The sequence below is a fragment of the Myotis yumanensis genome, unplaced genomic scaffold, assembly GCF_028538775.1.
Source record: "Myotis yumanensis isolate MYYU_CA2020_CCGP unplaced genomic scaffold, mMyoYum1.0.hap1 SCAF_14, whole genome shotgun sequence".
Classification (NCBI taxonomy): Eukaryota; Metazoa; Chordata; class Mammalia; order Chiroptera; family Vespertilionidae; genus Myotis; species Myotis yumanensis.
Window position 1 is genome coordinate 7,968,901 of NW_027223765.1, and position 25,652 is coordinate 7,994,552.

General features: G+C 49.1%; 1 protein-coding gene across 2 annotated transcripts in view; it reads right to left on the reverse strand.

Moving 5' to 3' along the window:
- Positions 1-25,652, reverse strand: part of CTDSPL (CTD small phosphatase like) — a 108,776-nt gene that overhangs the window by 27,219 nt on the left and 55,905 nt on the right. For both annotated transcript variants that reach the window (XM_070391610.1, XM_070391609.1), the window contains exon 2: positions 7,871-8,025. In XM_070391610.1, coding sequence (XP_070247711.1) covers positions 7,871-8,025 — 155 coding nt within the window. The remainder of the gene's footprint in view (positions 1-7,870; positions 8,026-25,652) is intronic.

Sequence of the window (25,652 nt, forward strand, 5' to 3'; positions counted from 1 at the left end):
GTATGGCGAGGCCACAAGCTAAGCCCCACATTCTTAGCCACCACATTATTGTCTTGGTTCGGTGTTTAACCCGTAGGAACAAGGCATGTTACCTCTGAGTGAAAACTGCAAGAGCCAGTATGAGCACCATCCTCCCTTTTCCCTGCTGTGACAAGCATGGAAGCAGAGATGGGCCTGCCTCCGTCTAGGGTCCATGACTGAGGATCAGATAGCGTAATACAATCCAATAACGATAGTTATTAGTCATGGGAGGCTATTGAGCACGTAACATGTGGCTGGTTCAAATCAAGATGTGCTATAAATGTAAAGTGCACCAGATTTTGAAGGACTATAAGATAAAGAAATGTAAATTTTGTCTCATTGATAATTTTTTTCTATTAATTACATGTTAAAATTATATTTTGACTATACTGTGCTAAATAAAATATATTGTTAAAATTAATTTATCTTGCCTTGGCCGGTTTGGCTCAGTGGATAGAGTGTCAGCCTGCAGAATGAAAGGTCCCAGGTTCGATTCTGGTCAAGGGCACATGCCCGGGTTTAGGGCTCGATCCCCAGTAGGGGACATGCAGGAGGCAGCCAATCAATGATTCTCTCTCATCATAGATGTTTCTAGCTCTCTCTCCTTCTCCCTTCCTCTCTGAAATCAATAAAAATATATTAAAAGAAAGAAAAAAGAAAAAGAACCTTAAAAAAATTAATTTATCTTAAAAATATTTTGGCCTGGCTGATGTGGCTCAGTGGTTGAGTGTTGACCTGTGAATCAGGAGGTCATGGTTTGATTCCCGGTCAGGGCACATGCCTAGGTTGCCAGCTCGATGCCCAGTAAGGGGCGTGAAGGAGGCAGTCAATCAATGATTCTCTCTCATCACTGATGTTTCTATCCCTCTCTCCCCCTCCCTTCCTCTCTCTGAAATCAATTTATATATATACTAGAGGCCCGATGCATGAAATTTGTGCAAGGGGATGGGCCCTCGCAGCCACGGTGGCTTGCTTTGGCCCTCGCAGCCCTGGCTTCATCCGGAAGGTCAATCGGCTGTCTGGTATAATTAGCATATTATGCTTTTATTATTATAGATATGTATATATAATTTTTTAACACTACGGTGTCGGGTGAATTTCCCGCCAAAATATAAGATGGCGCGGGTAATTATTTAGGTTTCCCGCGCAAAATCAGAGTTAGTTTAAAATGCCTATATCTTTTGAAGTATGGGTTCGATTGAAATGAAATTTTCGGTTTCTTGTGTAAAAAATGAAAATTTATTCAATCACAGACATTTTTTTATCTATTCAGTACATAAATAATTCGATATATATAAACTAAATACGAAAAACCCAAAAAATACTTATTACCTAAAAATATACACATATTTTTAAAGTTTAAAATAAAATTTTCATAATAAATCAAAACAAATAGAAATTAATAGTTTTTTAGCGTATGATATTTTTCAAAACACGCCCCTTTATGTAGAGGTATATTGCAAAATTTGCACATGTAGCGTGTCTCACTGCGCAATTTATGAACGGAACATACGCGACACCTTCTCAAAATGTTTTTCTTTTTTCCACTTCCGACAATTGCCTGTAACGTATGCTTTCTCATGTCCATCGATAGCCTGCATGGTGGATCAGATGTAGGTGGTTTAGCCCGCATTCCAGAAGTAGACGGTACTGGTTGAAGGTCTGGAACAATGTCCATGTCCTCTGGAATATCATCCGTCAACCAGTGGATAGCTGTTTGTTTCAAAAACATTTTAAAACCCATTTTTCTTTGCCTCACTGATTTGTAAACTGCATAAGAATTAAATAATGCGCAATTTATCATATACACTGCCAACCTTTTTGTCCATTTGACTGTCCTCCGCAATATCGAATAATATGAAAGGTATTGGTCGGCCCGGTCAACACCTTTCATATGTTTATTGTAGTCAATGAGTGCATTCGGTTTGACAATTTTCTTTTTTGATGTTCTGTCAATATTCTGACTTTCTTCCATCTCCGCAGAATGAATCGAAGAAATCAGGTATACAGGCTTTTTTGATTGCCACACTTGTAACAATATATCATTTTTCCTTATAAATTTTGTTTCACCTTTTTTCAAAGAAATTGTTTGAAAATCTTTAGGTATACCTCGATTTTTCCGGATTGTTCCACATATTCTGAATTTGTTTTTCATAAGTGCTTCACAATTTGCGACGCTATTATAATAATTGTCCATATATATATGGTACCACGAATCAGTGTATGGAGACACTACTGTTTGTATCGTTTCCAATAATCGCTTTCCTTCGCCGCAATAAATTTCCATGTTACAGATATATCCTGTATCACTTTCGCACAACAAACGAACCAATATTCCATATTTAACGATCTTGCCAGCATTATATACCCTAAAGAATAATCTTCCCCTCCAAGGTACGATCCCTTCATCTAGTGATAATTGCTGATGAGGTTTGTAAATATTTATAAATTTAGGCACAAAATAATCTAGTACTGGTCTCACTTTGCAAAGTCTATCTGATTCATTTACGATATCCGCATTATTATTGAAGTGCCAAGCTTTCCATATCTGTCGGAACCTGTCTCTCGTCATCGTTTTACCAAAATATGGCGTCTCCGTCCATGGCTCCGTGGTCCAATAGTCATCTCTTCTATCTTTGCGCACCTGTCCCATGAGAACAATTAACCCTAAAAACTTCTTCATCTCTTGAGGGGTTATATCTTTCCACTTTAGGCTTTTTTTGGAAAGTTTGAAATTATTCCTATTTTGATTATAATACCTGTTTGACTCCTCTACAAGAAATTCAAAAAAATCATCTCCGATAAATAATTTCACGGCATCTTCTATATTATTTATAACAGCATCTGTGTTTAATCCTTGATGCCCTAAAAAATCTTCTAAGACCGGTGGATTATCAACATGCGACCATTCTTCTCTCCCGCCTTCTATATCTGACTCTGAGTCAGAGCTGGAGCTCGAAATTCTTCGTCGCCTCAATGTCCTGGGACGCACCATTACTTCATCATCACTAGAATCTTCATCACTTGTACTCGCATTTTCAAGATCGCTATCACAAGAATAATTGGACAACTTGTCTGCACAAAACTCATCATCACTATAGTCTGAATGCTGCGACATTCTAGGTTAAAGCAAATAAAAATAATACTAACTGAAAATAGCGGTACTCCGATAGATATCTGATATAAAAAAATAATTATTATGCGAACACTTTGCGGAACGATTTTATTTTATTTGGTTAAAAAATTCTATATGAATGTCTTTATCACAATATATTTAAATATTTAAACACGTAATAATATTCACAAAACTCAAAACTAAAGACGTCCGGACACAAGAAGTATTTCTCAATAACTATTCTCTTTGCATGGTGAGATATCCAGGGATATCGGTTATAAAATGAGAAAACAATACATTGGTACCCTAACGGTATTGTACTCGACCAGCGCCATAAAGTGTTCTCTACTTACAAGGGATTTTTATGATACCTATTACCCCAATGGGTATGAAACGGTTCGCATACGCAGGTAGGTATCTTTGTGAACGGCAAACAAACAAATATTTGGTAATACGCAGTTACAATCGGCCCGAGTTTACACGTTTCCCGCACTCCACCGCAAATCTATATGAACCGAGTTAAGACGGCTCCCGCGGAGTACGCGCAATTCACGCGAGCCGACTTAACTCGTTTCCCGCAATCCAAGTGTTAAAATGGGGCTACTAGACAAATTTAAATTATATGTGGCTCACATATTTTTATTGAATTGTGCCACAGAGCAGAAGGCCCAGCTATTCCATAATAAACATGCAGAATGAGAGAAAAAATAATTTTTTTATTATTTTAAGCCTCTGGGGTTTGGAGGGATGTTACTGAAGCATAACTGAACCCTCACTGACTAGTAAGTACATCTACTCGGTAGTCACTCCTTTTTTCTCTTTTGTGAAAAGAGCTCCAATTTTGTTTGTCTAAATTCTTTTTGCTGGGCCCCAGCCAGTTTGGCTCAGTGGACAGAGCATTGGCCTGCAGACTGAAGGGTTTCAGGTTCGATTCTGGTCAAGAGCACATGCCCCGGTTGCAAGTTCGATCCACAGTAGGGGGTGTTCGATCCACAGCCCATCAATGATTCTCTCCTATCATTGATGCTTCTATCTCTCTCTCTCCCTCGCCCTTCTTCTCTGAAATCAATAAAAATATATTAAAAAATAAATAAATTCTTTTTGCTGGTCTAAATTCTCCCCTTTCGGGCCTCCCTTGCTGCTGGAGGGTAGCCACATGACAAAATTCTGGCCCATCAGACCTAGCAGAAGCCTCCTGGGTTTTTCTGTGAAAGCTGTTACTTTCCATAAAAGGGACAGACATGGCTAGACTACTCCTCCCTCTGCGTTTCCTCTCAATGTGGATATGATGGCTGAAGCTTGTGCTTTGAGATAATGAGCAACAAGCAGGAGGGTAGAGGCGATCATGCCAAGGACGGCGGAACAGAAAGACGAAAAGACAAAGGACAGAAAGCGTGAGGGTCCCGGATGGCCTCATCAGGCACTTAAACCAACCGAAGCAGTGACCAGCCTCAGGCTTTTTATCTGACAGAAACAGTCCCCTATCTGTCTAAGCTATTATTTGTCAGTGTTCTTTTACTTGCTGCCAAAATCATTCCCATCTGATATAGGTATACTCTTGGAAACATACTGCAGAATTTTTCAAGCCCATCTGATATAGTCTTGGTCTTTCATCAGGAGAATTTGGTTTGTTAAACTTGGTTTTATACCTACTCTTTATGTTAGGTTTACCATTTGTTATGTTATTGGTTCCTTTTCCCTTTCCTTAATTTTGATGGCTTGTTCACATTTCTGTTTATTTCTCCTTTCACTCTCAGTGAACTTTGAGGATCTATTTTCTAATTGTGCTACTTGTTAGATTAGTTCTGTTCCCAATAGTTACATTTATTCCTACATTTTCTATAATCATCTATATATATAAAAGCCTGAGCGACCGAACGACCGAACGATTGGTCGACCAGTCGCTATGACAAACACTGACCACCAGGGGACAGACCCTCAACGCACAGGATCGGGCTCCCTCCTGTCTGGATTGGGCCTGTGGGGATCGGGCCGAAACCGGCTATCCGACATTCCCCGAGGGGTCCCGGACTGGAGAGGGCACAGGAGGCCAAGGGACCCTACTGGTGCACGAATCCATGCACCGGGCCTCTAGTATTGTAATAACACCAATCTCACCCAGATTTGTTTTGCTGCCCTCTCTGAATCATGGTACACCTGAAATGTATATCTTTTTCCTTCATAGATGATAATCTTGATCACATACAGAATTTTTGGTTTATAATTCTTTTCTCTCAGTAGCTTATAAACACTTTTCATAGTCTTGTGGCTTTCAGTGTTGCTGAGAAGTCTAGCACGTATCTAGGCCTGTGTTCCCTCGCTTGCCCCCACTAACCCTCCTGTAGATTTGGTACCCTTTTAATCTGCAAATTAAAATTATTTTCAGCTCAAGAAAAATTTCTTCTATTGCTTTTTTCTCTTTCTGCAAGTCCTATTATTTGCACGTTAGGTCTCCTAGATGGCCCCTCCAGCCTCCCCCAATTACCATCTCCGTGTTTCTGGTCTGAATCGTAAGATATTTCTTCCATTTGCTCTCCCAGAACATTAATTCAGTTCTCAGCAGTGACCATTCTCATTCTCCTTTTTTTCTCGGTTTGTTTACTGAATTTTTATATTTAGAAATCATGGGATTTTTTTAAGTTCTAAAAGTTACTTTTGCACTTAAGAGTCAGTCCCTGAAATGTCATTTCCTGAGTTTCTGTTAAAGTTCTCTTCTATTTCGTCCATTAGTTTTGCCTCTATAGGAGTCTCATAGTCTAATATTTCAACCTGGACTTTCTCAGCAGTGGCAAATGAGGGAGCACCCCAAGGCCCAGCAAGGACTGACGCTTCCATGCTCCAGCAAAGCCCAAACTGACAAACCACCGAGAGATGAAGACAGACCCTGCACCATGGGGCTCATTCAGGGCACAAGAAGTGCAAGCAATTCATCAGTTACAGCCCCTTCAAGGATTACACACACACAGTGGGCCCCCAGGCTCCTGCTGGGTGGCTGACCTCACAGGACTATACATTTTATGTCGTTGTTCTAGGACTCCAAAAGAGGTGAGCAATTTCCCCTGTTGGTGGTCCCTGCTTCTCACTGAGTACCAGAGAGAATGAGCCCCGTGCCTGCTCTTTCCCCTGGAGATGTCAGGAAAACTGGAGGCGTTAATGCACTTCTCAGGCCTTACTGTAGGCTCACCTGGGTTTATTCAAACAGGGAATTTAAATGGTCAGAGCCATGAGCTCCGGCTGTCATCTTCCCAGAATCCCCTTCCTTACATTCACGTGCATTTAAAAAATAATACATTTTTCTAATCACAAAATTAATTTAAGCTTATTCTGTGAGAACTGGGAAAAGAAAAAAAGAAAAGAAATAAAACACAGAAGAGAGGAGCAAATCCTGTATGTAATCCCACCAGACTGAGAGAACTTCTTCACATGTTGGCATACATCATTCTAGTTTTATAAATGCCTTTGTGTGCGTATGACTGGGTACCTAGCTATAAATACAGTCACCTACTATATTTTAGCCTTTCTTCTGAAGTGATATATTGTGGACATTTCCCTGTATCAGTAATATTTATGAGATGTCATTTTTTAATAGCCGTACACTATTTGATTGTATGGTTACTTATAGATCTTTCATTGTCTACTGTTGATCGTTAGGTTGCTTACAATGCTGCAGTATTATAATGTATTCTGGATCATATCTTGTGTTCTTTACACATCTACAATGATGTCCATAAGCTGGAGCTGCCTAGGGGAACACACAGGCATATCTTTAAGGTTTTTAAGATCAGATCCCAAATTTCCCTCCAGAAAGGTGTAACCAATGAACACTCCTACCAGTAACCAATTTATATCCTCTACCTGCCTTCTTCCCACCCCTACACCAAACCCAAATATTATCTTTAAAAATATCTTTGATAATGGAAAAGGATCTCATTTAATTTGTATTTCTTTGATTACTGGCCATATTGAAACATATTTTGCTTATTGACCAACAGTATTACTTACTTGGTGACATACCTGTTCATGTCCTTTGCTCCTGTGATTTGGGACATAAAGGTTGAAGACTTCTGTGCCCTCAGGCTTGACTATCTTCATCATGAGCAATCCCCTTTGCCTCCCTCAGTGATTTTTACCCCGAACTTCTCTTTTGACTGAATTGATACTGTAACCTGTTTTCATTTTGCTTATACTTGTGGGATTTTTTTTTTTGGCTCATCCTTTTACTTTTCATTATTCTGAGTTACTTTGTTTTGAATATGTCTGTAGACAGCATGTGGGGAGAATCTGTTTTTTTTTTACCTACGGTGACAATCGGCTTACAATTGTTTATGTGCTACCTATAAAAGAATATTTAACAACTATGTTTGTTATTAAACAAGGTAGTGAAATCCACTTATATTTATTCTCGGCTCTTTCCCACGACTCGGTTTCTCCTCTTGTCTTTCCATTTCTCTGTCTGCTCATTGTCCTTTAACTCTCCATTCAATACATTCAACCAAGATTGTTATAAAAATGTGCACAGACGCTTACAGCTCTCTTCAAATACACTCTTCAGTTGCTACATGGGAACGACTGAGATGTCCTTTAACAAAAGAGACGACGTTTTTGGTAACTTCGAATCTTTAAGTAAATGGCTACACCCACACTGCGCTAAGCTCTTAGGAAGGACCTCTGTCCAGGATGTGACAGACAGGCAGCCTCGCGGTTTGGCGGGGTGCACAGTCCCGCAGCACTGACCTTGGGCAGCCCGCCGTTCTCCTCCACCAGCGGCGGCAGCACATTGGGGCTGCTGGCGGGCGGGGCCTCCACATTATAGTCCCGGAAGCAGCAGAAGAAGGAGCTGAGGATGCTGCGGTGCCTCTGCTTCTTCAAGCTGACGTTGCAATGGGAAGCTGGAAAGAGAAAACAGCACGCTGTGGCCCAGGGCAGCACACGCTCGCAGCCGGGGTGCACCGTGCAAACGCCAAGGTGCATGGCCCCCACCCCACCCGGCCTCCGGCCCCAGGACCGGGAGACCTACTCAGGACACACAGACGAGGGGCCCCAGGAAGTTAAGCTCAGGGATTGTTATTTGGCTTGTGAGTCCTAGAAGGCCAGCTGCTCCGTGGAGTCCAGTCCTGCTGGCTGGACAGAATTCCTTGGGCCTCAGCCCAGCGGGGGCTGCTTGCTCATGACGTGACCCGCGCTTAGGGTCAGGCACCATCTGCATTGCTGGACCCGCAGAGCAAGTCTCCTGACCCTGCACCAAGCACTCCTTCCAAACAAAGGCCCTTTACGGCTCTGAGTGAGCAGCGTTTCTCTAGGAGGGGGACCAAGACTCACTTTGCAACTAGAGTCTCCGCTACTCCCTGCTCACCATGGAAACGACTCATTCATGGGTTAAGAAATAACACGTGGAAAGGCACGAAGGAGCCCCTTCCTCAACTCTGATGGGAAACTGACGGGAGCTGGACTCACACAGCTCAGGGCTGAAGGCGTCTGTTACGCTTAAAAACCTGGGACAGAGACCACGTGCTCTGGCCCGAGCAGGGCTGGCCCGGGTGGGTTTTGGGCCGTGGCCGCGCTCCCTGGCCGGGCCTGGACCAACGCTCCGGAGGGAGTGATGGAGCCTTTCTGTTATCCTGGGTGCAAGACAAGTGGCCCCACGCCAGCGATAGAAGGCACACATTAGCACAGGGGAAAAACACCTCGGGGAGGAAACGGACGGCTTGGAGGGCTGGGGGACTTTGCCTGGGAATGCAGCCAGGACTGCCCCCCCGCCCCCCCATACCGCGTCGAGGTGGGTCAGCAGTGCTCTGGGGAGAGGCCGCAGGCAAAGGGACATGCTCAGGGTTAATGGGAAAATCACCAACGTGGGAAATGATCTAAGTCCACGCGATCACCGTTGGAGTTTCTCTCTCCCCCAAAAAACAATTCTGGCACGAATCCTATTTTTGAACACTTGAGGGAAGCGTATAGCACCTTCCCCCTCAAGAGATTGCAAAACCTTTGCTAAAAGTCTTGGGGTACTTACTCTCTTGCTGGTAGCAAAAGCAAGGGCGTTCGCACGGAATTTCTGAAAAAGGACGGGAAAGCTGTTTTGCCAGCAACTCTATAGGCATGGATGGGCCGCTAGCCTGCGTTTGGGCAAATGGCCCAGTAAGTGTGCATTTAAGACCCTTATTCACCAACGATGAGCTTCAGAACCATCAATCCCTGGGAAAGCTGGCTGTTTTATCTTCCCTGTGAGTCTCTGAGCGCAGGTCCCAGGTACCATTTCAGGCCCCACACGCCAGGCCAGACGAGGCCACCGGACCCAGAGGCCGAGCTAGCAGCAGTGGTGGGAAGCGATATTGACCACTGCTTACCGAGGACCAACCGTCTAAATTCCAGTCCTTTATGACCCGCATCTCCTGTAGTCCTCCCAGCTACCCTAGGAGATAGGGTCATTGCTTCCGTATCAGTGCCGAGAAAACACAATCAGTAATTGCTTGTGTCGGGACTCGAACCCAAGTGGGCCTGTTCCCGAAGTGTGTGCTTTCTCTGTGTGCCATGCTGAAGACAACCTTGAAACAACATAGGTAAGATTAAGAAGGAGAGGAAAAAGGCTAAATAGAGAGAAAACTATTGCAATAAACTCACACTGAATGTAAATAATTAATCCTACCAGACCTGAGGCCCTGACCCTAACTGTCCCCTATACCTGGGCTCCTGAGCATTAAAGAGAAAAAACCAACATGTTATAGAAAAATGTTAGTTACATGCAAACAAGTGGTTAGAATAAGATGGAACTTGGAGACATTGTAGAAAATAGGTCTCCCTTTCATCTACCTTTCATCTAGTGCCAATATTCCACCTTTGTGTGGAAATTACCGAGAAATCGGTACAGCGGTCTGGTAGGTTAAACTGTTTTGTTGTTACGGTGGGTGTTTTTGTTTTTGTGCCACACTCAAGCACTTTACTCAGAGAAGCAAACAACTCTCTTCTGCCCTGGATGGTGTGGTTCAATGGCCAGAGTGTCGACCCATGCACTGAAGGGTCATGGGTTCAATTCCCGGTCGGGGCACATGCCCGGGTTGTGGATTCGATCCCCAGTCGGGATGCACGTGAGAGGCAACCGATTGATGTTTCTCACATCACTGTTTCTCTCTCTCTCTCTCTCTCTCTCTCTCTCTCTCTCTCTTTCTCTCATCAATGAAAAACTATCCTGGGGTAAGGATTAAAAACAAAAATCAAAACACAACTCTCTCTCCTCTGAACGACAGCACATTTCCCTGCAAGGAAACAAGCTATTTGTTCATGTCTCAGAGACAGTGAGCAGGTAACACCCAGGTTGGGCAGTAAACAGCTCTGCAAGAAGCACCTTCCCTGATTCTATGCTCCTCCTCTGAGATTACATACATCAACCTATAATAACTAACTAACTAACTAACTAACTAACAAACTTATATGCAAAAAATAAAAATAAAAAAAATCCTAAACCTGGAGCCAGCGAGCTACTTATAATTCCCACCATCTGATTACTTAGCCTGTAAGAGGCTATAAATAGCCCGCGAGAGTCACTAAATGAGCTTGAGTCACTTGGGAGCCCATCACCCCAGATGGGGAAATGGCAGCCTCTCAGGTCCTCCCTTCTCTGCATGAAGCAGTGGAGCGGCCCAAGCGGCCTCACTCCCACGCCTGCGGCAGGCCCAGGCCTCTTCCCGCTAACTGGTCCCAGGGCCTGCAGGAGCCTCCGGGAGGCCGGGGCTTTCTAAGTTTCCAGTCCCTCTTGGAAGGGTCCGGTGCTCTCAAAATCAGGCCAGCGGGAAATGGATGGATTTCCTCAGGGCCAGCACTGGCCTCATACCCCCCCCCCCTCCCCTCCCCAGTGCTCACCTGTTCCTAAAAGGGCTCAAGGTATGGGCTTGTAATGTAACCACCCTACTGCCTCCCACCCCAGCAGCTGCCTCTCCTCCAGCTAAAGTCTGGTGGAAAGGTTTTGCTTAAAACATGATATTTAAAAATATATGTATATTTTTATTGATTTCAGAGAGGAAGGGAGAGGGAGAGAGAGGCAGAAACATCAATGATGAGAGAGGATCATGGATCGGCTGCCTCCTGCACACCCCCTACTGGGGATCCAGCCCACAACCCGGGCATGTGCCCTGACCGGGAATCGAAACGTGACCTCCTGCTTCATAGGTCGACGCTCAACTACTGAGCCACGCCGGCCGGGCGATACATGATATCAAAGTCCATAGTTTAATGGAGAAATGTTTATAACATTAGATCAGAAAAGCTCGATAAATAATTGTATATCTGGCTGGATTAGAACTGTACAAAAACAAATGAAAAGAGAGCGTAAGTAAGATCGGCAAAACCATGTCAAAAGGCGAACAGCCATCATCAGGCTATGGGTGCTCCCATTTCTTCCTTCTGTGTTTCCCCAGCGTGTTGCGGCAGTCATGCGTTACCCTAACGACGGGAGAGCAAGTTCGCTTGTTAAGCTTTCCCTCAGCAGCTCGGTGATGCTCAGGAGAAAGCGTATCTGCTTCCAAATCTGAACTTTAGACTCACTCCTATGCTTCTCCACTCCATGCCCGTGAAGCACACACCGGGCAACAGCTGTGTTGCTGACAGCCTTGCGGGGAGTAAATGTCGCTACCGTCACGGCCCACACCCCCTGGGCTGTGATGATCTCCAACCCTCCAGCCTCAAAACCAGAGGAGGCCCACGTGAAAAGAAGGCACCCGAGACGTGTCCTCCCCCAGCAGAAGGCTCCCACCGGCTTCCTCACCCAGCAGCCCCAGCCGACCCTCCACCCGCCCTGTGCACACAAACGCCGTCCGGCTTCTTTGTTTTTAATCAGGACTCGGCCTCTCACCACCCTTCTTCGCTCCCTTCGCATGTTCCCACTGATAACGCGCATAGGAGAGAGGTCTCCGGGTGGCTCAGGTATCCAGGAACAAGTCTTTATCAGGGCTGTGACAGCAGGATATTCAAGAGAGTTTAATGAGCACACCTTCCTGTTACGTGGGTCTTAAGACTACTTTGGAGGCGTAGAGGAAGGGGTAGCAACTCTGAACGTCGGTCTAAAACATGACATAAAGACTTTCATGTTTAAAAAAGTCAGACTTAGGAAGAAAAAGTCATCGAAAATCATTCCCAAGTTTCCTGCTTTTCCCCATCACCTTCCCACTCGTATCCACACCCATCCCTGCCCACCTCACTCCGGTTTCCTCCCCGGGATCACACTGACATCCCACCTCCCACTCCTTCTGTCCTCGCATCCCCTCTTCTCAGAACATTCCTGTTCTTCGGGGCTGGCTCAAAGCCCCCGATTGGTGGAGGCCCACTCCAGCCGAAGGAATTTGTTCCTTGGCCACTGAATTTCTACGTGAATGTGTGCATGTCTGAGATATACATATTTTTAAAGAATATGTTATCTTAAAATTGATTTTTAGAGAGAGAGAGAGAAAGGGAGAGGGAGAGGCAGAAACAATGATGAGAGAGAAACATCAATCAGCTGCCTTCCTGTACGCCCACTACTGGGATCAAGCCCGCAACCCGGCCATGTGCCCTGACCAGGAATCGAACCGGCGACCTCCTGGTTCATGGGTGGACGCTCAATCACTGAGCCACACCACCTGGGCTGAGATATGTCTTCAGCTCATTCCTCTCTCTTAACTTCCAGGCCACGCATCTCCTAGTCTAAAAATCTACCCTTCCCCCTTTCATCGAGTTGTCTGATATCCTTACCAGCTCTTAAGTCTGTCCTCAACAATTCCCTGTCTCTGGTATATCCCAGGTGAAGCCCTTACCATTTTGTCCCTGGGCAACTATCATAGCTTTTCTTTTCTTTTTTTTTATTGCTTAAAGCATTACAAAGGGTATTACATATGTGTCCTTTTTTTTCCCCCCGCCCTTGACAATACCCCGGCTTCCCCTACCCCCCAGTGTCTTATGTCCATTGGTTATGCTCATATATCATAGCTTTTCGACTCGTTTTCTTGCTGATGTTGTACCTTATAATCAATTATCGACATGACCCACCGGGGGAAAGCCCAACAAGTGAACAGACTGTTTGGTCATTCTGAGCTTGGGCTCGAAGTCAGCTTGCTTAGGTGGAGAATTCTGGCTTGGCCAGCAACAACAGTACAGGACCTAGGTGCAGTTACGTGACTTTCTTGTGCTTCGGTTTCCTTATCTGTAAAATGGGGGTAATCAAGGCAATTATAGGCAATTGTGAGAATGAAATGAGTCCTTCCGAAGCGGTTCTCAACCTGTGGGTCGAGACCCCTTTGGCGGTCGAACGACCCTTTCACAGGGGTCGCCTAAGACCATCCTGCATATCAGATATTTACATTACGATTCATAACAGTAGCAACACTACAGTTATGAAGTAGCAATGAAAATAATTTTATGGTTGGGTCACACCATGAGGAACTGTATTTAAAGGGCCAGAAGGTTGAGAACCACTGTATCTAAAGCATCAGAACAGTGCCTAGCACTGGGCAAGCACTTCTTAAATGTTAGCTCTTGTTATTATCACTCGCCTCTTAAAAGCTTTTGCTCTTTAAAGGAGTGGGGGTTCTGAAACAAAGGCTGGATTCTGTGGGTACACATCCCGCCAGCCCCCTCCCCCCCTCCCGGCATTTGGGAGGCCTAACTTACTATAACAGACATTGGTTACATAAACTGTAACTTAGAAAACAAATCTGGGAAAGTGATTCTACGGGATTGCTCTCACAACGGGAGAAAAGGGAAGGGTTAAGGGTCCGAATGAGCTCTGTTGGGGGCTGCTACCTGCTTTCGTCTCACTGGGCTCCCTCTGGGGCTGCAGCGGAGCCCTCTACCCGGCTGAGCTGAGCGCTGCGCCTGCCCAGTCTGCATCTGACCCAGGGCCTCCTGGCCCCTCGCTGGGCATCAAAAACGAGTGGCCTCCCATGTGAGGTGAACCCCGTGAGGCCCACGCAGGAGGCTGACAGACCCAGCAGGGGCCTCTCCTGCAGCCTCCCCTGATGGGCCATTAGATGCTGGCGCTGGCAGTGAAGGCCTGTCAGAAGGACCGCCCTTTTTCTCCTCCCGAGCCCTGCCCACGAAGACAAGCCCACGGCTGCTCCCCGCAACTGCCCTTCTCTTCACACAGACGGCTGGGCCACTGGCCTGGACACCCCATAGGCCAGCAGGAGCAGACGGGGTGACCCTCAGACGTAACTTTCTCCATTTCTCTGAGCAGGCCCGAGCGGGCAGAAAGCCTGGGCGGGGTTGTGAAGAGCTGGAGATGCTGGGCCTGGGCCTCCGCCAGGCCTCCTGTGACCTTTGACACCTGCAGGGAGTGTGACCCTGAGGTCAAACAGGCACGTAGCTCTTTTCCTGGACACCTCCTGGGAGAGAACGCTTCTCTCCTGGACCTGGCGTCCCTGCAGCCCAGCCAGGAAGGACCGGCTTCCCATTCACAGACATTCCCTCTCTTCCTCCGCCCAGGGCTGGGGCCTCCCTCCTCCAGCGCAGCAGGAGAAGGGCCGAGACAAGGCCTGCGAGGGGGGCGGCTCAAAGTGGATGCATTGGTCGTTGCCATTTCGAGTCCTCAGTCCCACAGGCGAGACGGGAAGCCTCCCAGATACTTCCTCGGTCTCTCCGGGAGCCGTGCTGGCCCAGGGGCAACTGCCAGGATCTTCAAAGCGCCCGTGAGCGACGGGGAACCTAGGAGACATTTGACGTTTCTGCCTGCCAGAATCCATTACCCATCTTTCTGGTAAAAGTGCCTCAACTTTCCTGGGGAATTGCTCTCACCCCACCAGCTTCCAGTCCAGGACCAAGGCCCGGATACTCAGAGCCACATGACCGGCTGAGGGATCTGCACATGACCCCACCGGGGCCCAGGAGAGCCTGCCCCAGCACGGATGCCCGTGCTGCTGGTACAGCTGTTCTGTGCCTGTTGGTTTCCTAAGCTGGTAGGATGTAAGCCTGGAGCCCCTGGTGGCTGTCTTTGCCACCCAGTGAGAAGCCATGAGCATGAAGCCAAAAACGGAGGGGACCGTAGCTGATTTAGGAGAGGGCCCGATCTCCGACAGCATCATCAGAGGACTTGGTTTCATTAAAACCAGACCCTCCATGCCCGGCTGGTGTGGCTCAGTGGTGGAGCGTCAGCCTGTGAACCAGGAGGTCACGGCTCAATTCCTGGTCAGGGCACATGCCTGGGTTGTGGGCCCGACTCCCAGTGTGGGGCATGCAGGAGGCAGCTGATCAATGACTGTCTCTCATCATGGATGTTTCTATCTCTCCCTCCCTTTCCCTTTCTCTCTGAAATCAATAAAAAATATTAAAAAAAAAATTAAGGGTGTCCCATAGCAGGTTTGTATCATCCCAGTAGAACATTAAAAATAAAAATACGACCTGTTCCAAGCACCGATGTGGATGACAATGCTGTCAAGGCTACAAAACTGTACCCAGGAGTTTCCCCAGGCAGGGCTCTTCCTTCACACGTGGGGGTGTCAGAGCACCCCACGGCCCTGCAGCGGCCGTGCAGCTCAAGGGCAGTCACTATGGAATAAGCTAAACACCTTTTTCCGGGAGGAGGGGCGCGCCCGCCGAGGGCAGCGGTCCATGAATGCACCGTTTCTTCTCTCCTGGAATCGGGCTGCGATGTCTGGAATGCATCCCAGGGCCGTGGTTTGCGATGGGTGTCTAACAGGAAATTCTGGACAGTCTACGCATACATTTCATTCCTTTCCCACCCCAGAGAGTGGTCAACAACCCCAGCTTCCCTCTGTTTGGACAGCAGGGGGGTTGTTGAGGGCGGGGCAAGGCCAGGGCACAGGCTGCACACAGCTCAAAAGCAGATGTGGCTGCTGAGAACCCAAACATCCTTTTCTCCTAGAAAAAGGGCTCCGGCGCCCAAAGAGTCGCCTTTTTGAGCTCTCCAGTCAGTCCCTGTTCCGTTTCTAAGAGATGCATTTCCCCAGGGAGTTCCACCCAGCGTGCTCTGAAAGAAAGGTGCCTCTGAAAGCGCCTTTTCTCACCGCAGCCTGAACTGGCCCTGTTCTTCCAGCAGCGAGAAGTCTGGGGGTCGGGGTGAGGATGGGGGTGGGAGTGGGGAGCAGGGCTGGTGGCTAAAGGCGGCGCGGGAGAAATTTCATTCTCACCTTCCCACGATGATAGGATACGGTTCCCCTGTTCACTGTAGGCTTGTAACAGCCCACGTGAATGGAGCCTTGTGTGCGCCAGGCTCTTGACATAAATCGGTCTCTAGCCTGCACAGTGTGCAGTGCCAATGTGACCTTTGACCACTGTCACACTTTTCTTTTTTTAAAAAAATATTTTTATTGATTTCAGAGAGGAAGGGAGATGGAGAGACAGATAGAACCATCCATGATGAGAGAGAATCATTGATCGGCTGCCTCCTACTGGGGATCGAGCCCGCAACCCAGGCATGTGCCCTGACCGGGAATCGAACTGTGACCTCCTGGTTCATAGGTCGACGCTCAACCACTGAGCCACACTGGCTAGATGTGACCATCTTTCTGATGAGAAGACAGGGACTCGGAGTGCATACGGCTATGCAGCAAGGGAGCTGGGTTCAAAGCCAGAGCCACGTGACTGCAGGGCCCCCAGCTACCTCACACCCCTTCCTGCCTCCCCCCAGCACTCTTTGGGGTTGGGGTTTTATTTCCAGGGAGAAACTGTGAATATGAGGTTTTGCGCCACCTGCCTTCACTTCAAAGGCTACACTTCTGAAAACTCCAAAATGAACCAATGACATTCACGGCAGCCCTATGAGATCGAACCGGACACCGTGGCTGTCTGTCCCACTGTGCCCCGAATGTGCCCAGGCCACCCAACCCTCTTCTGGGAGTGCCCTTCCTCATCTTGGCACTTCCTGAGACCTTGGTGCCCGAGGTCACACCACTCCTATGCAGCAGGGCTGGATATAAACCAGGTCTGTGCGAGCCGAGAAGCTGAGCTCGTAACGATCACTACGCAGGGCCTGTTTTTCACATCGAGGGCCCCCGGTAACGGAACAAAGGACTTAAACAGGTAATGCCCTTGGGAGGAAGTAAAGGTTAAAATTTAACACTCATCAAATAAGTGAATGTTTGAACAATGAGGTCAGTTTTGTACCTATGAAGTGAGCAGAAACGATAAAAATAAAAGCCTGCAGCCCACGGTGGTGGTAAGGCTGACGATGGCACAGGTGCATTCACACACGCGTGGCCAGTAACTGCAACGGGAACCATCCGCGTGGAAAGCAGGGGAGTGAAGTGCCGAAGAGCAGACAATGTCCAGGGAGCAGCCATGGTCAATGACATCAGGGCAGGGCCACCGGGCGGAACACTGTGCTGCCCCAAGGAATGACCGTGAGGAAGACACGTGGGGGAGTGTCCGTGGTCACGGCAGACACCGCCCCGGGCTGCACCTTGGCATGTGCTTCTGGACAAGCTCTGGACGGTGGGCTCCAGGGACACGGGCTTAGAACCTGCCTTGATCACACGTGAGTCCCCGAGACCTAGAAACACGCTGGTGCAAAACAGGCCTGTCCCAGCAGATGTTTACTGACTACGTGAATGAATGAAAGGAAGCAGAAGCGTGAAAATGACTGATGCTTTACAAAGAAGCGGTTCCTGCGATTCCTCGAGAGAGAGCTCAGCCCAGGCAGCACCACCTGCCTGGGAACCCTCGTCCTTGAACCTGTGCTACCCACAGAGGGCCAGGCCCCTGATCTGCGGAACCCAGATTGCAGCTCCCTGCCATCCTTAGTGAAGATGGCACCCCCCTGACCATAACCCTAACCCTATCCCTCAGGTTGGGGCATTCTGGGCATGTTCAAGAACAGCCAGGAGGCCAGTGTGGCGGCAATGTAGTAATTGTGGTGACAGTGGTAGGAGGAGGTCAGGGGTCAAGGGCTAGGTCAGGCAGGGCCTGCGGGCCACTGGGAGCACTTGGGTTTTCCTCTGATTGAGATAGGAAAGTTGCACAAATGGCAGGCTGACAATAGAAATGAAATAAGGCTACTTGGGGCCAGAGTCAGGTGCTATGGAGCGCCTCACCTGAGCACACTCCTGGCTTTGGAGAACTAGCGCCCCTACAGGAAGGATGCATGACCTCCACTTCTCCTCCTGTCTGTTACCAACCCCCCTCCGGCCTCCACACATACGCCCCAGCCTCCCCACCCCCCCAACTCCTGCAATGCTCCCCACCCTCACCTGTCTGTCAGCACCTGCTCTCTTCCCAGGACCTGACACCTACTTTGCAAGACCCAGTGCAAAATGGAAAATGCAGGCCCGCTTGTTCAAAAAGTAAGAATTTCAAGGTAGAGACAGCAGAGCATTAAACCACGTGTGGGGATGGGGGAGGGGAGTCAGGGAGGAAAGAGGGCCTCTGCCCGGCGGCCCTGCCTATCCCTATTCTACCCAAGAAGGCCCATGCAGGCCCCACCCCCTCCCACACAGCCCTGGGTGCAGGTGGAGGGGACAGCAGCCCGGCTGCCTTCTCCAAAGAGCTGACTGAGTCTGGGTGGAGGAGAAAGACCAGCCTGGGAACCAGTGTTGGGAGGGCAGCCTTTTAGAGCCAGGACGGCTTCCGCAGGGGCGAAGCCGACACTGGAAGAGCAGGCTAAACAGAAGTGTTTCCCGCGTGTGTCCTCTGCTCTGGGCATTGAGGGACAGAGACAAGACCAGCCCCTGATGCCCGCCAACCTCCGCCGTGCATGGTCAAGCCTCCCCTTGAGCAGGGCGGTCCCCCAGGGGAAGTGGGACCACACTGAGCCAGAGGGATGGACCGAGGGCACATGGAGGGACACCTCCGAGAAAATGGAAAGCTGCAGAGGCAAGCAAGCAGCCAGTGAGTGTGAGGGGCAGCGAGGAGGCCACTGTGACGGGCAGAGGGGGCCCCGCCAGGTGAGAACAGAGGCGGAGCGGGGGAGGCTTTAGCATGAAGGCAGTGAGGGGGTGTCAGTGAAGGCTTTGAGAAGGGACAGGGAGTTGTCCGTCAGTGTGTGAAGGACAGAAGGCAGATCGATCCTCATCGAAGCAGGGGTCACGCTGGTGAGGGAGGGGGCGGGAGCCTACCACAATGAGCTGGGTAGCAGCTTCCTACCCCGGCAGTGGGTGTGCGCGGATGGACAGCCGTGAGAGGGTTCAGACGCACAGTTGCAAGCAAGCGACAACAAGTAGGAGAACTGCCCATCCCCGAGGCAGAGTTCTCTGGCAGGATGCCTCCGACCGCGTGCATCCCGCAGAAGTCCTAATTTTAGAAACCAGACTGGGACTTGTCTCACCAAAATAAACCCGGCCCCAAATATTTACTTTTATCATTATTTTTGCAGAGCGGAGGCAGGAAGATCAACAGGAGCCACGGGGCATTTTGCACGATTCTCACCGGGGTCATGGCTTAGGGTGCCCACCGGCCCCCCTCACGGGAGAAGCGGGCGAGGCCCGGAGAAGGGAGTCTGTAGTGAAATCGAACACTGCTGGCTCTGGGCCACTCGGACTGCCTCTCCGTCCCTCAGACACCCACCCTGGGCTCCCCAGCCCTTCCGCATTCCTCGTCCCCAGGGACAAACAGGCACAAGGGACAAAGGAGCCAATGGCAGGCCAGGAGGGACGTCTTTCCATCCTGTGGCAGGACACACAGGGCCCCCTCTCTCTCTGGGCCGGATCAGGGAGACAGCGTCAGCACGAACTACAGCGCACTCGGAACTCTCACTGCAATTTCACACAAAGACAATCTCACCGTGGACCGGTGTGAGCGCTACACCTTGTCCTTGTTCCCTGTGTTCAAACACAGAAACCCTTCCGTTGTGTTCTAAGGGAAGGGTAAAATACGAGAGCTTACGCTTCCCACATCCCGATTCAAGCAGGCATCGGCTCTAAAGCACTCGGACATGTGTTTTCAGATTAATTCTGCAAATTTCATGAAATCATGTGTGTATATAGTTCCCTTCCAACTATTGTCGCTTTCCGAGCGCCTCCAGGAGTGACTTAATACTATGTGGATGGTGTGTAGGTTTGTGTGTTGTTTCATGAACACAGAGAAAAGCCAGGAAGACGCAGAAGGCTTGTTTGTATTAACTGGCTGACAGTTTAATAATTCAGGTGGAAACACGCACATTCAAATGTCAGTGTCAACAGCCTATTGTTCTTAACTGTACACTGTGAAGTCCCATAACAGCATGACTTTATATGAAACTAGAGGCCCGGTGCACGAATCCGTGCACGAGTGGGGTCCGGCTGGCCCGCCCCGATGGGAGCCCACTGGGGACACCAGTGGGGGAGGTAGGGGGGAAGGAGGGGCCGTGGGTGGTTGGCTCACTGGTCTCGCCCCCGATTGGGGCCCAGATCAGGCTGGTTGGGTGCCATAGCGCATGTCATAACCACTAGTCATGCTGGTTGTTCTGCCATTCTGGTTGCTGGGCTTTTATATATATAGATGATTTGGTTATGTGTTCCTTTACCAGGAATTTTCCAGGGCATAAAACCTTTGCCAATGGAAAAATGTTAACAAAGAAACCTCTCTAAAGATGCATAAACCACAGATTTCAAAATAAATACCACACTCGGGGGATGGAACCTGGAATAAGAAGTTCCACGTGACTCTTCCCACACAGAGTTCCGCTCTGCCAACATTGGATATTTTAAGAACGCACTTGAACCATCGGCTGGGACGGGCAGTCCTCCGGAAGTCTTCGTGGCCTTTTCAGGGTTTTCCCAAAAGAGGACCTCAGGGCTCCTTTCTCCAGTTGACGACTTTGATGTCACGTCAATGGCACCAGGAATGTGGACACCAAGTTCAGCTCAGCTTTCCCCCTGTGTCCCTCACAATCAATCAGCTATCAGGCCCGGCTCTTCCCCCATCTGCTCAGCCACCATCTCGGCCCACGCCGCCACCCACCCTCCCCAAACCTGTGCAGCAGTCTGACTGGTGACAGTCTCTCCTCACCCACTCTTTCTCTTAAAAAAAAGCTTTTATTTATTTTAGAGAGAGAAGAAGGGAGAGGGAGAGAGAGAGAGAGACAGAAACACTGATGAGAAACATCAACATCGACTGGCTGCCTCCTGCATGCCCCCCCCCCCCGCCCCCCCACCATGTCCGCTGGAGATCGAGGTCCAAACCCGGCATGGGCCCTGACCGGGAATCGAACCAGTGACCTCTTGGTGCATGGGACGATGCTCAACCACTGAGCCACGCCAGCTGGGCCCACCCACTCTTTCAGAGTGATCGTTTCTCAAATGCAGGTGTGGTTAGGCCCCTCCCTGGCGTGAACCGGGCTGTTGTAATGTTATACAAGATAACACAGGGAAGTAAAGGATGCTTGTGGACTTACCCCTAGTGTCCACAGTGGAAGCATTGCCCTGGCTTGTCCAATGCCCCCAGGCTGGCACGGTCCTGCCAGGCCCGAGGGCTCTGAGCCTGGGCTAGGCTGCAGCCTGGAAGGCAGCCCTCACACAGAAACACACTGCAGTGCTTCTGGCCAGGAGCTGGCAAGGCCCTGGCGGGGAGCAGGCTGTGTTCACCAGCCCCACTTGCCAATCACTTGTCTGGGACCTGGAGGCAATTTCCCATAAATGCCATGTGGCAAAGAGTGATATGGCGCCCATGCCAGCCATACGGCCCGGTTTAACACGTAACCCGAAAGACCCACATTTGCAAGGAAAAAAAGCAGCGATCTATTCAGTAAAGACTTTTCTGAGCAGAGGACGGAGACTCTCCCAATGAGATAGAGCAAGTGGAGTTCCCGGCCCGAGTCCTGCCCTGAGACCCACTTTCACGTTGGGTATGCAACAGGTCCCCACGGCCCCTGCTTCAGGTCCCTCAGGACACTGCTCCCCAGACGGCGCAGGGTCACTCTGGGTCAGACCCGGGCCTTCATGCTCCACAGCCCTGCAAGCCCGCAGCTGAGGACAGCATTCAGGGGTCAAACTCAGTTACCTTGGGGCGGCTAGATGTGGTGGCCCCCAGGCTCCTCCCCATGGTTCTCTATGGGGCTGACCGGGCTACCTCTCCTCCCCCCAGGAGCATCTGCACTCCCAAGACCTGGGAAAAAGCCCTCAAGCACATCTGAACTTGGCAGAGACAAGGCCCAAGAGAAGAGGGTACAGAGAGGAGAAACAGGATGTCCAGCAGGACCAGGGGCTGTGATGACCACTCTCTGACCGGGGCATGTCCCCTTACCACGGAGGTGAGGCCTCATCAGAGTTCTACATCAGCACGCAAGTTGCATACACTGTGTGTGTGTGTGTGTGTGTGTGTGCGCACGCGTGCGTGTGTGTGTGTATGTGCATGTGTATGCGTGTGTGTGCGTAGGGAGGCTGGGGCAGGGAAGAGGCTGGAACGGGACTGAATTATTAGTTCCTCTTAAACCCAACTGAGCGAATCAGGCCCAAACACTTGGCCCCAGTCCACAGAGCACGTGAAATGCACAGTAAAGCCCAGTCACTGAGAGCACTGGGGGACACGGGTTAAAGGGGACGGGTGATCTTAAACCAGGCACTGATCTCCCTCACTGCTCCTGCGACCCAGGAGGGGCCCTGGGGCAGGTGCTGATGGAGAACCCACTGTCCTGAGGACGGGGAGCCCTGGCCCCTCCCATCCGTCCCTGCCGAGCCTCCCTCAGCTGCAGGAGCTGCTAACGAACATTCCAGCTCTAGAAACTGCAGCCTCCCACAGATTCCTCAGCTTCTCCAGGACCTGGTTTTGGATGACAAACTACCTACTGTCATTAAATAATTGCTCCTGGAAACGGTGCTCCAAACTACCCCTATGGCCTAGCTCAGTTTGCACCTCACACTTCACTTAAAATAAAGGTTTCAGAGACTCCGTCCTTCTGCCTTGTCATGTTACTCATCAACTTGAGGCAAAATTCCAATCCTGTTTCCCCAGAGAAAGGACAAGCTTAAGCTCTATCTTGAGGCTACTGTTCTGAATGACCTAAGGTGAGGGGTCCCTATCTTTTTAAAAATAAATATTTTTATTGATTTCAGAGAAGAAGAGAGAGGGAGAGAGAGAGAGACAGAAATATCAAAGATGAAAGAGAATCATCAAATTGACTGCCTCCTGCACGCCCCCTATGGAGGATTGAGCCAGCAACCCAGGCATGTGTCCTGACGGGAATCGAAAAGTGACCTATTGGTTCATAGGTTGATGCTCAACCACTGAGCCACACCAGCCGGGCAAGGGGTCCTATCTTGGAACCGCCTCCTGAAAACAACCAAGATCCTCTGCTCGCGAGACTTCTAAGTGCACCTTCCCAAGTTCAGGAGTCCATGGTGAAGTGCCTTGTACAAAAAAGTCTAGTTTTCAAACTTTAAAATATAATGGGTCTCCACGTTTTAAAAAGTAACTCATACAAGGACACCTAACGTAAAACACTAGAAGCTGAGAGGAACTGCTGAGTGTGTGTGTGTCTGTATATGTGTGTGAGCGTGTGTGTGTCTGTATGTGTATGAGTTTGTGTGTGTGTCTGTATATGTATGTGTGCCTGTGTGTGAGTGTGTGTCTGTCTGTGTGTGAGTTTGTCTGTGTGTGAGTGTGTGTGTGTGTGTGAGGGTAGAGTTGATGGAGCGCAGGAAGAACTGTATCTGATCTACCTCAGTCCAAGAGAGATTTTAGAGCCATCTGAAACCACTGCTGTCACACATACTATATCTTTTATACTTTGTCAAATCTTTTTAATAACAAATATTCCTATTGACAGAAATCTTATTAAGTAAAAGGTGTTCCTGCTACTCCCACAGTGTCCCTCAGTCTTCTACTCTTATCACTGTGCATCTAATAGGGCCCGTTTCCCCTTCCAGAGCCCTGGCCCGTGTGGCTGTTGGGTGGAGCACCGTCCCGTACGCCAAAAGTCTGCGGGTTTGATTTCTGGTTAGGGCACATGCCTCGGTTGCTGTTCGATCCCCGGTCAGGGTGCCCAGGGGAGGCAACCCACCAATGCTTCTTTCTCACATCGATGTTTCTCTCTCTCCCTTCCTCTCTCTAAAAAATCAATAAAAACATATCCTCAGGTGAGGACTACAAAAAAATGGGGCCTGCTTCTTGTGGGCAGCAAACTGTGTTTTCTTCAAGATTCTGACCAAGCTGATAGCAGAGGGCCCAGAGCACACGTGGTTCCTAATGTGTGTTGTTCCCAAGCTCCAGGTGCTCCACTTTATTTAAGACCCCATCCAGCGGATGCAGGAAGACAAAAGACAGCCCTACCACACGCAAGAAGACAATTTCTTAGTGCCGCTGTAAAGCAAGGCAAGTTTTGGTCTATGCAGCATGTGATCAGATTAAATCAAGAGAACATGTCACGGGAGCACCATTGAGAGAACTGACTGATACAAAAACGGAATGTGCTGGAAGGACAGAACGAAACTACAGGGCCGCAGAACTGCGAGCCCGATGACGCTCCGAGCGAGGGGCGGACACGTTCACGGGCGGGAGGGCTCCAGGAAATGCAAGAAGGTCTGGGAAATATTCCACAGGTGTCCCTGAAGGTAGCGAGTCGGTCTGAGAGCGGAGGCATGAAGCAACGACCAGGCACACAGCACCGGGGCCTCCAGCACCGGGCCTGAGGAGACACAGGGCCTGGGAGAGCTGGCACAGGCCTTGGCTCACTGGGCAGGAGTGCAAGGGGCCCTAACAAGTTGGATCTGGAGGAATGTTCTGATGCCGAGCAGTTCCCCAGGTCCTTAGTGAAGGCGCAGAGAAATGCTCAATGTCAGAACGGTTAGAGGCGGAGCGAGGCTGGACCTGCGCTCCCCAGGCCCACGCTCTGTTCTCTTGTTCAATGAAGCACGTACGCATGTAACCGAGTGTATGAGGCTCATGTCCCTTCCGGGGCACCCTCTGCGTGCTCCCGGGGTCCTCCCTGCCCCTGCCTGCTTCTGCCCCCCATCTCTCCTCACTTAGTACCTCCCCCGGGCCTTCCTCCAGCCCCTTCCTTACCTTGGAAGGCCCAGTTCCATGAAGCTTTCTGAAATTCTTCCCTAAAAACTCCAACCCACACTTCTCTTCCCAAATACCTACTGTGCCTCTGGGCACTTGGCTCAGCCAGCTCTTTTCTCGAATTTCTGCTGTTTAACACAATGGCACTGAAGCTCTTTTCTCGAATTTCTGCTGTTTAACACAATGGCACTGAATTTTATACTTTGCTCATTTGCCTCGTATTCAACACCATATCCTCACTGCCTGGAAATTAAATCAAGGTTGAGCAAAGGAAAAGATGAAGATTTCATCACTTACACAGCTTTCCTCTGAGCACAAGAACTGCCCGGCCCTTCCTTTATACTCCTTTGAAAGTTCTAAGTAAAAATTTGATGACTGAGTAACACGATGTACGAAATAGAAACATTTACTAGGGAAACTATGTCTAGTACACTGTGGTCTGGCATTTGCTGCCAGCCTACATTTCCAACTAGATGACATCAACCTAATAAGGCCTAAATTTATTCATCCATATTCAGCTATAATTTAGGACAATTTATCAGCGGATCACTTTCTAAATAATTACAGGGAGAACACCTCATGCTTTAGGGCAAAGGGTGTGGCATAAATATGAAACAGGATATACACA